Source organism: Colius striatus, chromosome 18, assembly GCF_028858725.1.
Source record: "Colius striatus isolate bColStr4 chromosome 18, bColStr4.1.hap1, whole genome shotgun sequence".
Classification (NCBI taxonomy): Eukaryota; Metazoa; Chordata; class Aves; order Coliiformes; family Coliidae; genus Colius; species Colius striatus.
The window spans coordinates 7,264,349-7,275,747 of NC_084776.1; the positions used below are offsets into that span (position 1 = coordinate 7,264,349).

The 11,399-nt window shown below is 49.1% G+C and overlaps 1 protein-coding gene across 6 annotated transcripts in view; it reads right to left on the minus strand.

Annotated features, from left to right (window-relative positions):
* Nucleotides 1–95: 95 nt before the first annotated feature.
* The window catches only part of RECQL5 (RecQ like helicase 5), a 36,770-nt gene continuing 25,466 nt past the window's right edge, over nt 96–11,399 (minus strand). For 4 of the 6 annotated variants that reach the window (XM_062011205.1, XM_062011206.1, XM_062011204.1 and 1 more), the window contains 12 exons: nt 9,310–9,537; nt 7,947–8,046; nt 7,458–7,494; nt 6,619–6,677; nt 6,410–6,486; nt 5,886–5,979; nt 5,304–5,444; nt 4,182–4,852; nt 3,885–3,963; nt 2,924–3,175; nt 2,408–2,480; nt 96–2,285 (listed from right to left, as the gene is read on the minus strand). In XM_062011205.1, coding sequence (XP_061867189.1) covers nt 2,185–2,285; nt 2,408–2,480; nt 2,924–3,175; nt 3,885–3,963; nt 4,182–4,852; nt 5,304–5,444; nt 5,886–5,979; nt 6,410–6,486; nt 6,619–6,677; nt 7,458–7,494; nt 7,947–8,046; nt 9,310–9,537 — 1,912 coding nt within the window. In that variant the 3' untranslated portion in view covers nt 96–2,184. Of the gene's footprint in view, nt 2,286–2,407; nt 2,481–2,923; nt 3,176–3,884; nt 3,964–4,181; nt 4,853–5,303; nt 5,445–5,885; nt 5,980–6,111; nt 6,262–6,409; nt 6,487–6,618; nt 6,678–7,457; nt 7,495–7,946; nt 8,047–9,309; nt 9,538–11,399 lie in introns of those variants that run through there. The other 2 variants (XM_062011207.1, XM_062011210.1) reach the window with 2 other exon arrangements.

Consider the following 11,399-nt stretch of genomic DNA (forward strand, 5'->3'; position numbering starts at 1 on the left):
GCCTGTTCCAGCTCAGAGCAGCTACACAGATGCAAGAATTCCCTTTGAGTTATGCAGTGTGGGACTCCTGACTCCTCTTTTCTTCTGGAGTTCATTACCATGAACAAAGACTGATGCTGGCTAACACTCCTGTACAACACCACAGCTGAGCCCACCGCTGACTGCTGCCATTTGCCACAGGCCACCTTTTCACTGTAGTGATGTGCAAGAGGCCCTAGAGCAGGATTTATGATGGAGGAGCTTGTAGAAAGCATCTTAATTGCAAAGCAGATCCATGTTAATATGCAATTACCACATATGCTGGTGCCACAGATTGAGCTGCAATGGTAAGAAAGTTTATTGTTGGTTTCCTACTGACATAATTAGCTGCCTGTTTCCCTCTCCTATCGTGAAGTCAGTTGTGGCCATGCAGCTGGCACCCAGGCTGGCTCCCTGCCCATGGAGAATGCTTTGTATTACAGCAGAGGGAGCTGGGCTGTACAAAACCACTTAATTTATTTTTATTGCTACAGCTGTCCTCCAGAAGAATCTGCATTTTAGGAGATTGCAATAAAATAATCCCACAGAGATGTTTTGAGGCAATTACACACATTGGTTTGCATCTAACATGGTAAAATGGACCTACAGGTAACTGGCAAAGCTGGTGGAAAAGGTGGTCAGTGTGGTCCCTGTGGCTGGGGATAGATCTGAGGTGCTCAATGCAAGCCCTGATACACAGCCACCTCCTGGCTGGTGAGCTGATGCCAGTCACTACAGCACCTGCCCTGGCAGGAACTTCCCTTTGGGTGCTGCTCACTGTGATCTGTGAGGTCTCAGCTGAAGCATGTTCCCCCCTCCCCTGTCAACAGTTCTACTGGCTCAGGTAAAGCACCACAGGGATAGGTAAGACAGAAGAGGGCAGATGAAGATTAATTTATCCTTATTGCCCTTCTCTTTCTCTGAGCTTTTGCTGCCTTCCACAGAAACACAACCCATCTGGTTAGAAATGCCCCACAATGTGATAAAACACTTTGTCACACAACCCTGTGCCTTAACCAGCCCCTTTGGGAGCTTTCCTGTTACATTCATAGCACATTGATGTATCTTAGACCAGTCTGTACCATTGAGAGGAAAGAAAAAGCTTCCAGGAAGAGTCCACAGCAGCTGTAACCCTGTTTTATTGTCAGTCCTACACACACCCTTAAGGACATTTAAAAAAACCCTACAGCTGTTGAGCACAGTGATCCAGAAGCCTGTCTGATGGCCCCTCAGGCTGCAGATTCCTCTAGCAGTGCTCTTGCCTGAGGCCACCAGCCTCTATAGCCATGGAACAAAGGCACAACCCAACAAAAACCCAACAGAAAGGACTTCTGCCAAAGAATCAAGTTATTTCAAGCCCAGGAATACCCTAAGTTTCAGGCCCTTATATAAATATAGCAGCAGAGGCACCACAGCTGAGTTTGAGGGCCACCGCAGCATCCTAAGGACAGCAGCGCCCTCTACTGCAGACTGTGGGTGAGGCACAGGGAGCAAATATGGCTTTAGGGGTTGGAAAGGTGCTGGCAGCCTCCACGCCACTGTTGGAGAGGCTGACACTGAAAGAGCATCACGGCTTCTGTCAGAGGGCAGCCACAACTAGATACACTTTAAACAAAGTTCAAAATAAAAGGAAAAGAATCTGAGTTTCTCCACCTTCAGAAAGCAGGCACTGCCTGCAAGGTGGAAACAAAACACTCCCCTCCTGCCCTCCAAGGGAAAACTTTCCATCCAGGAACAAAACTATCAAGGTCGTGGCTGGCAGCCCTGAGCAAAGCACCCAACTGGTCATGTAAGGTGGCTACTGGTAATGCTGAAACGAGAACTAAGAGATGGGGGGTGAAGGGAGGAGCTTTTTGGGGAGCAAAATGCCATCCCAGAGTCCCAGTTAGAAAGGCTGCAAGGAGAAGAGGTTGGAGACTCTGCAGAACATCTGAGGCAGCAGCCCCTGACCTACACAGCAGACGCAGACTTCACACCTCTCAGTGCTTCGGCACCCAGGCCACTGGAGAAACTCTCCATACTTGCACAGAAACTGGTTTCCTGGAAGTGTGTGTCACTGAGTGAGCAAAGATGCAGTGGGAACAGAAAGCAGAGTTTCATGAAAGCCTCCATGGCCGAGTTCCTCGAGGTCCTGCTGCTGGAGGAAGGCACAGCAGGATGCAGGGATCAGCTCTCCAAGCTCTGCAGCTCCTCCCAGTCTGTCTCGCTCTCACACCTGACCCTTGTTCTGAAAAACTCCTTGATGAGTCTCTGTGCTTCCTCCTTCACTGCAAGAGAGGAAGCACCACCTTTGAAATGACACTTAGGACACCTGCCCCCTCTAAAGACACCAACCCATTTAGCATCAGAAGGGCCTGAGCTGCTTGGTGCTCTCCCCAGGCCAACTCACCAGTCCTGCGGGCAGGGCCCTGCTCCTCGGCCAGTAAGTGGGAGAGGTGCCGAGCAAAGCCCTTGAACAGATCCTGCAGAGTTGGGGAAGGAAAAGGGCAGAAAGCAGATGGTGGGTACCTCACCAGGCTGTTCCCACATTTGTCTTGCCCTCAGCACAGGCTGACTGCAGCACAAACCATTCATAGGTTTAGTCTGCAGGAGTGCATAGGAAACTACCCCAGAACCAAACCTGACCTGCTGCCACTGCACAGGTGTTCTTAAAAACATGCCAGAGCTCAGTGTGAAACCATGACCAGGCACAAGCAAGCGTGGAACAACCATGATACCACTCCAAACCACACATGACCCCTTTCTTGGTGGGGGTGAGTTGTTGCAATCAGTAAACCAGCATATACTGAGGATGTGACTTGGAAATGAAAGGTGGTACCCAGATCATCCTCCCCTTCCCAGAGGCCCAGATCACCAGGGAGGTGCAGTCTCCTCCTGCTAAAGAGGGTCTGGAGCTGTGCCTTACCTTGGAAGCAAATTTGCCACCCTTGTAGAATGGGGTCAAACATTTGACGACGATGTCTGCTGTCTCCTTGAGGGATGTGCCTTTGGGCACCGGCTGCACAGTCTTGCTTGTTCCTTCTTTATCACACTGTGATAAGTTTGGGTCAAAAGTCACCTTCTTCTTTACTGGACCAACACTTTTGCTTTCTGGCTGGGACAGAATGGAAGATTTTGCCACTGTCCGTTGCCTCTTTGTTGCTGGACTTTCCAGATCCTGGAGATGGGACAGAAGAAAACCAAACCCCCCAGTTGGTGTGGCAGCATTACACTTCCCAGCAGCTGCTACCTCCTGAGTAAAGAAATCCTTGCAGCATCCTGCAGGCTCTTCCTATAGTGGATACCACCTGTGTACCCCATTTGTGCAGACATAATACTTCCCCACACACAGGGCCCTGGAGAAAAAAATCCCTCTTTTTGACTGCAACACTTAGAACTACCCTGTGCCCTGTCCTGTACAGGAAAAACTGGCAGGAGAAGATTTCCCAGGATGTCTGCTCAGAATGCATCCCTCAGAAAGAATCAGCCACTTCAGGAGTGCTGCACTCCTGCTCACTCTGAAAGAGCAAGGAGAAGCCTGCACACTGTGTCACCAGCCAACCTTGAGAAAGCACCTTGCTAATTATAGTTACAGCTCTAGAGGGGGTGGAGAGACTCATTCCAGGCAAATCACCAGCATGGGTACAGGCACATGTGTTGCAAAGAGGAAACAAAGCAGAGTGGAGGGGAAGCTTTCTGCTGCAGTGGGGGACAACACCAGGAGCACAACGCAGCCACAGTTCTCTCTGCTGCAACTGCAGCTGGGCCCTTCCCAAATAAATACCATCATCAGATGAGGCTCAGACCAGAAGCATCACTCCCAGAGAGAAACTTGGCACAAGACAAGTAGAAGAAATAGAGGAAACCAGGATCCATTAAAGTCTTACCTCATCTGGTCCCGGTCGCTTCCCGCTCTCCCCTTCTCCAGCAACACAGAGCTCAGTCTCTGGGGCACTTTCAGCAGCACTAGTGGGAAGAGTGGAGACAAGGTCAGTTCCAGCCATTCCACAGTGAAGAGATTACTGCCTCCACTGCCAGTGGTCATGAGACTCTCCATGATAAAATAAGAGTCTCCACATCAGCCTGGAGCTCTGCTACAGATTTTCTCAGTCTCCAGGACAAGGCTGGGGGGCTCTGCAGCTCATTAAGAGGGCAACCCAGGGAGCAGAGAGGTAGAGCTTTACCTGGATTGTACATCAAGTTCTTCCAGAGGGAGTTCAGGTTCAGCAGCCTGTTGGGTCTTAAAATCCTCCTCTCTCTCAGTCAGTGTTACTTCTGTCTCTCCCAGTTCTTCATCCTCTGCCTGGGACTGTTCAGTCCCATCTTCTCCACAGACATCTTTGTTTTCCTGAGGTATTGCTTTCTCTTGACATGTGCTTTGAGAAGAAAGCTGAGGTAGTGTGCTTGCAGAACAGCCACCTGCCCCTGCTGAACTGCAAATTTTGGCTTTAGACCCACCTTTGGGGAGGGAGAAGAATTTGGAAATATCCTGTGATTCTTTTTTAGCAGCTTCTGCCAGCATTTGCTGCTTCTTGCTCCGTTTGGACTTCTTAGGAGGGCTGTCCCAAAGGGCAGCTTTTGTGTCTGCACTGGGCTGCTGTCCTTTGTTTTCAGGAAGGAGTCCCTCTATCCCTGCACTCTCACACATTTCTTTGGTTCCTGGTTCTTTCTTCTGGGGAACAGGCTTTCTGGTGTCCAGTTCCACACTGCAGTTGCTGTTGTCTTGCCCATTTGGACAATCTTCTTCTTTTTTGACGGGCTTTATGTCACTCTCCTGGATCTTCAGCAGCTCTGAAGCTGTCTGAAACAAGCTGGACTGCTTTGGAAATCCTGCTCCCACACGCTTGGGTTTGAACTAGGGAGAAAAATTGTTGGATATAAGAGCACTGAGGAAGCCCTGAGAGCATGTGCAGAGCCCTGAAAGGAGCTCGGTTTCTGTGATCAATGCTTAAAGCATACAGCTCTAAGCTGGAGGAGGCTCTAAAACTGACTTATCACCATAACCACCAAGAGACATTAGGGAATGGGCAAGGCTATAGTCACAGGCCCACAGTAAGGAAGCAGACAGCAGCCTTGCTTGTGGAAAGCTAAGAAAGAGTTATTTAATGTATGGCCTGCACATATAATTCACTAACAGGAATCAACAGGAGTAGTAGGCCTCCCTCCAAACACAGAAGACAGACAAAGAAAGCAATTAGACGAGAAGGCTACCGCTATGTCCACAGAAAGGATTTAAACTAAAATGATAAAGAGGCAGGCAGAAGCACACCATCCCTCCATTGTCTGTCCCATCTGTTCTCACTCACAGAGTAAACCTGGGATGCAGGCAGGAAATCCTCTTCTGCTAGAGACCCGGATTTTGTTTCCAAGCTGCTGTTGCCAGCAGTTCCAGCCCCAAAGACTGAGAACAACTCTCCTTGTTTTGAGGCTTTGTTGATTTCTGCTACCTGAAAAGAAAACAGAAATATTCTCTAGTGGCCTTTATGCATTCTTGCCTTTGTACATACTAAAAGCTATAGTGGCAAAAGAGATGTCTGGAGAGACACCTATCTCAAGAACAGAAACATCTTCAGAGAGTTATGGCAACCAGTTCACCTAAACCAAGGCTCCTCTAACTGTCAGGGTCAGTCTGAGGAACTCCCTGTTCCCTTTACAGACATCTAGAAGGTGTCTGGATGTGCTTGCACTGGCCTGTATGTTTCCAGTGAAAGGTGTGAAACCAACATGATCCAGGGGAAAAATTAATTCTAAGAAATCAAGGAAGATTTGGAAGACATCCAAGGCAAAGCAGAGCTGCTCCTTCACCTTTCCCACACAAGCTCTGTCCTGTTTCCCCTCGAGCTGAGGCCACAGCACGCTCAGGGGATGGCAGCACACTACAGCATTACCTTCTTCAGCACCGTTGCCTTGTAGGAATTGGCCATTTTACTGCTTCGGAAAGCTTCGTACTCCAGTTCCACAGCACAGGCACGAGGGTCTGACCTGCAACACAGGCTGGGCTGACTGCTGGCAAGACACACTTCTATATCTGCAAAGGGAACCTTAATGCTTAAACATCTCCCCAAAAGTATGCAAGAATAAGCGAGAACTTGCAGTGGAGAACTGCTGGGGATGGGAAAGGGCCGTGAAAACACCGGGTCCTCCTGTCTCAGTTGGAGAAGTACACTGTCTCCATCTCGTGGGATACGGCAGAATTGCAACTCCTGGGATCAAGCTGACTTAGCAGGATCACACAGGAATCCTCATACCTGATCCTGAACATCACTACAAGAAAGATGCTGTTAAGTGAAACTACATCCTCGGGCAGAAGAACTGGAAAAGGCATTCCCTGAGACTGGCAACGCTGCCCAGGGAAGAGTAAGGGCCAGTGTTAAGGGACTGGATATGCTGCCCCTTTTCACCCATCTCATACTCTTCTCCTCCTGCTGCTGGAACCTTTTGATTGGTGTTCAAAGCTTCTTCCAGCATCTTCAAGCAGTGTTCCCGTCCCTAGGAAAGATGGGATACTCAGACATGCTCTACAGAAGTCACTGGGAACTTCCATCCCCACAGGGGTAAGAGCAGAGCAGGCTCAAGCTTTGCTGTCCTTTGCAAGACTGAAGGTTGACAGGCTGTTTTTACCTTCACAGTGAGCTTAGAGATCCTCCTGCTGCTGGCATCCTTCAGGGGACAGCCTGCACCTACCACAGAAGAGGCATTTGGAAAAGGCATCGTAGCAGGGCTGGTGCTGATGGAGAACACCTCAGCTGTCACTGGGAGGGTGCCAGGCCAGCACTGCTCGGTGTGCTCCTCCCTGCAATCCCCCCAAGACCACCCAGGTCACTCCTTTTACCTGGGGAAGCTACAAACTCCCAGAGCAGCCAGAAGCCAAAGAGATTTCTCAATCTGCATGAGAACATCTACTTTGCTACTTTATGGCCAACAGCTTTCCAAAACCTCCCCATCTCAGGAACCCCTTTGGCAAGGAATCCCAACTCTTAGGAAACTTGACTTTTTTTCTGCTCCCCACAATACCAGCAACAAAAAATCAGAGGCTGAATAAAGTAACAAGAACTACCAGGTATCCTTTTACAACAGTGTGAGAACTGTGTTGCCAGACAAAGCCCCAGGTAGCACAGTTAACACAGCAAAGGTTTTCAGCAGTTTCCTTCCAGCCCAAGTGAATACTGCTGCATGACTGCTGCAGAAATAGTCTGCAAAGTCAGGTTAGAGAGCTTTTCTTCTCTCTCTTGCTTGTTTGGAAGAGTTGTACAGAAAGATGCATTCCCCCTCATCACCCCAACCAAAGCTAAGCTCTGATCCACCTCCTCCAGCCAGGCCTTCACAGCCAAAAGCCTGACCTCTCTGTGCCTAGGGACTGATACCTCCAGTGCTGACACTATAGAAGTTACATGCAGCTGCAAAACACAAGACTTTCATCTCCCAAAGAAAACCCACTATAAATCAAAGGAGATATTTACTTGGAGGAACAAAATCTTCCTTTTCTGGTTCTTTGCCCTGAAAGAAAACAAAGATGAGTCAAATGTTTCCATTCCTGCAACACACATGGAGGTCTCGAAGCACAAAAGACACGTTATACCCCTGTTCCAGGGGAAATTCATGCTGAAGATATAAAGGTACTGAAAAGGCACCAAAATGGGGGAAAGAAGACAAAGAACGAGAAAGCCAAAAGTTCACCCTACTGTTATCAGAGGTATTATAGACAACAGAGTCCTCCTGATTAGCACTGCAGAGGAAGCAGCACATGCACCAGCTGCATGTGTTTCTTCATGATAGGACTGACCCAAAATATGGAGAACACAGCAAAAGCAGGGGTACAAAAGTGAAAAACAGAACAAGCAACAGCAAGAATTCAATAGTTGATTGTCCTTAGTGCCAGGAAGCCTTGATGTCTGTAAGAGAAGCTCCCAGCCAGCGTGTGAGTCTCTTACACAGGGACCCCAACTCACTTTGCGCAGACTCATCTGCTTTTTGTAGAAGTTGTCCCACTCCCGTTTGCGATTCTCTTCATTGGCTTCATCCCAGTTCCCACTGCTCTCCTCATCATACCTGTAGGAGGCAGGAAAACAGGAGGAACAAACATTTCTGTAGCTGCAGCATTAATTGGGGGACAGGCTTTGGTACTGATGCCCTTTCTGAACACATCTTAGCTTTTAGTTTCACTCCCGTCCCTCAATCTGGGCAAGCAGCATGAACTAGCAGCACAGGACTAGTGAGAATGGGGGGCTCCAGTTGAGAGGTGTTGCCAGATTCTCCCACCATGCTGAGTCACTGCCTCGTGTCATGTCATGACTGCCCTTGGTGTAGAGATGGCAAAGGGCAAAGCATCTATTCCCCAGCCTCAGATTGTTTCCCAGATTGTCATTTCAGATGAAACCCCCACCACTAACACACTGAAATGTGGCAGCTGATTCCTGCCAGACGTAGCCCAGGATGCTAACAGGTATCACAGATCAGAGCTGTAGCTTTAAGGCTGTTGACTATTAGAGCTTCTGAGACAAAGCTACAATCAAGACAGAGAGAGGTTCAACAAACCAAGTGGCAAACTGTGCTGTGCAACAGCATTGGCTGGGTCTTCTCAGGTCCTGAGATCAAACACAAGCTGAGGTCACAAGTACAGTCTGCTCTGCCTCAGCTGGACCTGCCTGAAGGAGCCAGAGGCACAGCAGAGGGCTGTGGCAGGCGGCAGGGCTGCACATCCAGGCAGTGCAACGGGCAGCGAACGCCCATCCCACAGAGCTGCACCACGGCTGCAACCCCGCCAGGAACACAGAGGAGAAGCTGTCACCCCCACACTGCCAAGCAGTTTACAGAATTAATCATGTTTGCCAGTGCACATCTTCCCTTTGCTGTCAGCCCAACAGAGAAGCACTGAAATTTAGCAATCTCTGTGATGAATAAGTGCAGTCAGTGCCCCCCAGCCCACAGCCAGCAACGAGCTCTGGATCATGTCATCCTGTGCTGTCACGCTGGTCTCAACTAACGTTTCTGATCCTTGTGACTGTGAACGGGCTGAGCCCACTTACTGGTTTCAAAAATAAAATGCAGGCTAGTTTCTTGAACCAATTGCATTCTGTAGGGCAATTCTTAGGTCAGTCCAAACAGCTTTTGGCTTTCTGGGACATGAATGTGATCAAGGCTGCCAAAGCGTGTGGAAAATGAAATTCCAGCTCCTGCTGCCAGGAAGTTACAAGAAAATACCACCACACAGAACCATGTGCTGAAAACAGGAGTGGCTGGGCCTGCAGCTGGGAAATGCTCTCTTCTCTCTGAGAGCTTGTAGGAGCTGAGTTTGAGCCACCAAGGACAGACCTGCTAAAACCTCTGCAGCCTTTCCTCCCGCCTTCATACAGCTCTGGGTCGTAGCTGTCCCAGGAGGCAGCTGAAGGACCAACACAGGTTCTGCTCCAGTTGTTGCTGCAGCGTTCCAGGGACTCCAGTTGTCTTTTCACTGCCCCGGGGTTCCTGCAGTAGTCACAGCACTTGTTGCAGGGAGGGGTGTCGTCACCAAAATACTTTGCTATGGCAGCATGGCGACAGCTAGGAAACAAAAGGGAAAAGGATCTGGTAAGTGTTGTCATTGACAAGAACTCCACCTCCACGGTGTCTTTTGCAGGGAATGCTTATTCCAGCAGGAACCACAGAGATGAAGCCCTGGAGCAGAACTGGGGTTCTGTTTCCTGGCACCTAGTTTAAGGTGTCTCTGTGTAAAACAAACAGTGATGTCAATCTCTTGTGCTACATGCTTTCAGATCTTTGAGATCTACAAATGACATGGTAGATGAAACATGCAGTTATTAACTCTCCATTGTTGGACAAATGCATTGCATGGCTCTAGGAAGAGATCCTGTTGGTCCCTACACCTCAGAGTTCAGAGTATATCTGTACACTTCACGCTGGAGAGCTTCTAACTTTATTGTTTGTGGTTTGAAGGAGAAGAAACCTACATTTGAAGAAACAGGAATGTAAATTAAGTCACAGAAACAGAGTCCAGGCTGAAGTCACGAGGGAGCACTATTCAAACAAGCCAGCCTGGGTCTTGATCTGCTAACACAGCCTTGAGATCAGCAGCCAGAGCTTGTGTCCCACATCCATGAAAACAAGTCCATTTGTTCATGAGCTACTGCATAACCAGTTCTACCAGCCTTAGCCAGCCAGCCATGTGAAGATGAAATTCCTCCACGGATCACAGAATCTTAAGGGTTGGAAAGGACCCTGAAAGACCATCCAGTCCAACCCCCTGCCTCAAAAGACTTCTGGCAGACATCAGTGCTTTTGGGTATGTAAAAAAAGAGTTTGGTGACAGAGAGATGCTCATCAGCAACATAGACAGGGAATAACTTCCCTTCTAGAGCACTCTCTGACATAAAGCAGTGAAGACACTGGTTTCACTGGATAAAGAACCAGATAGTTACTCTCTTTTTAAAGAAAGTGGGCAGAATTTAGAGCAGCTTTGTAGAACTTGGGTTTCATAGCACAAGTGGCCAATTGTCTCTCAAATCAAAATGCTGATACTAGATACACAGAAGTACTTACTTCATGGGGCATTTAGAGATCAAATCCTGCAGCCAAGCAGCAACAAGAGTTATTTTAGAAGATCAGTATTTTACTGCAAGGAAGAACAAAGTGAGATTTTTGTTCTCTGCCAAGGAGTGCCCTAGTTGGCTTAATAACTTCATCTGCAAAAAGTGGGTCACAGAAGGGAAAAGTGAGCGAGCACTTCATCTGTCATTACTATAAACCCTTTAAAGGCGTGTCTGAACTTGTCAGAGCTCTAACAAATGCACTTTGCTTCTTAGCTCCTGTTTGTGTCTGGAAGGGGGAACACAACTTCACATCTCCCAGAGCACCAGACAACATCCCTGCACGTCCCTCCTCCCTCACGGGGAGGGGAAATTCCCCCCGAGGGGAGCGATGCAGCCCGTGTGCCGCAGCGAAGGGGCCGCGCAGGTGAGGGGCAGCACAGCCGCGGCTCGGCACGCAAAGCCTCCCGAGGGCTCCTACAAAGCTGCCTTTATATCCCCCTGCAGAGCCGCACTCACTCGCTCCCCTCTGGGCTCAAAGGGCTCCTTTCACATGCTGGGGAAGGGTGGGGGGACCGGGATGGGGACGATACATTCGAGCCCCTTGTCCTGCCTTTCCAAGGGAGCTTCTGGCGCTGCTTGTCCTGCCAGTTCTGCGTGACTGCTGAAATGTCAGCGAGCTGCGAGTCGGCTTTTTGTTTCCCCCAAAGAGAACAGACAGGCATTCTCATTAGTGTGTGTCCCCCTCTCACACACACTCATCTGTATTAGAGTTAACTGAGGCAGAAAGTAATGGTCAAGCCTTCTTCTCACTCCTAGCCAAACTCACCAGGCTTATGCTGGGGAGGGCCAACCATACCCCAAGGGAGGGCTTTGGTG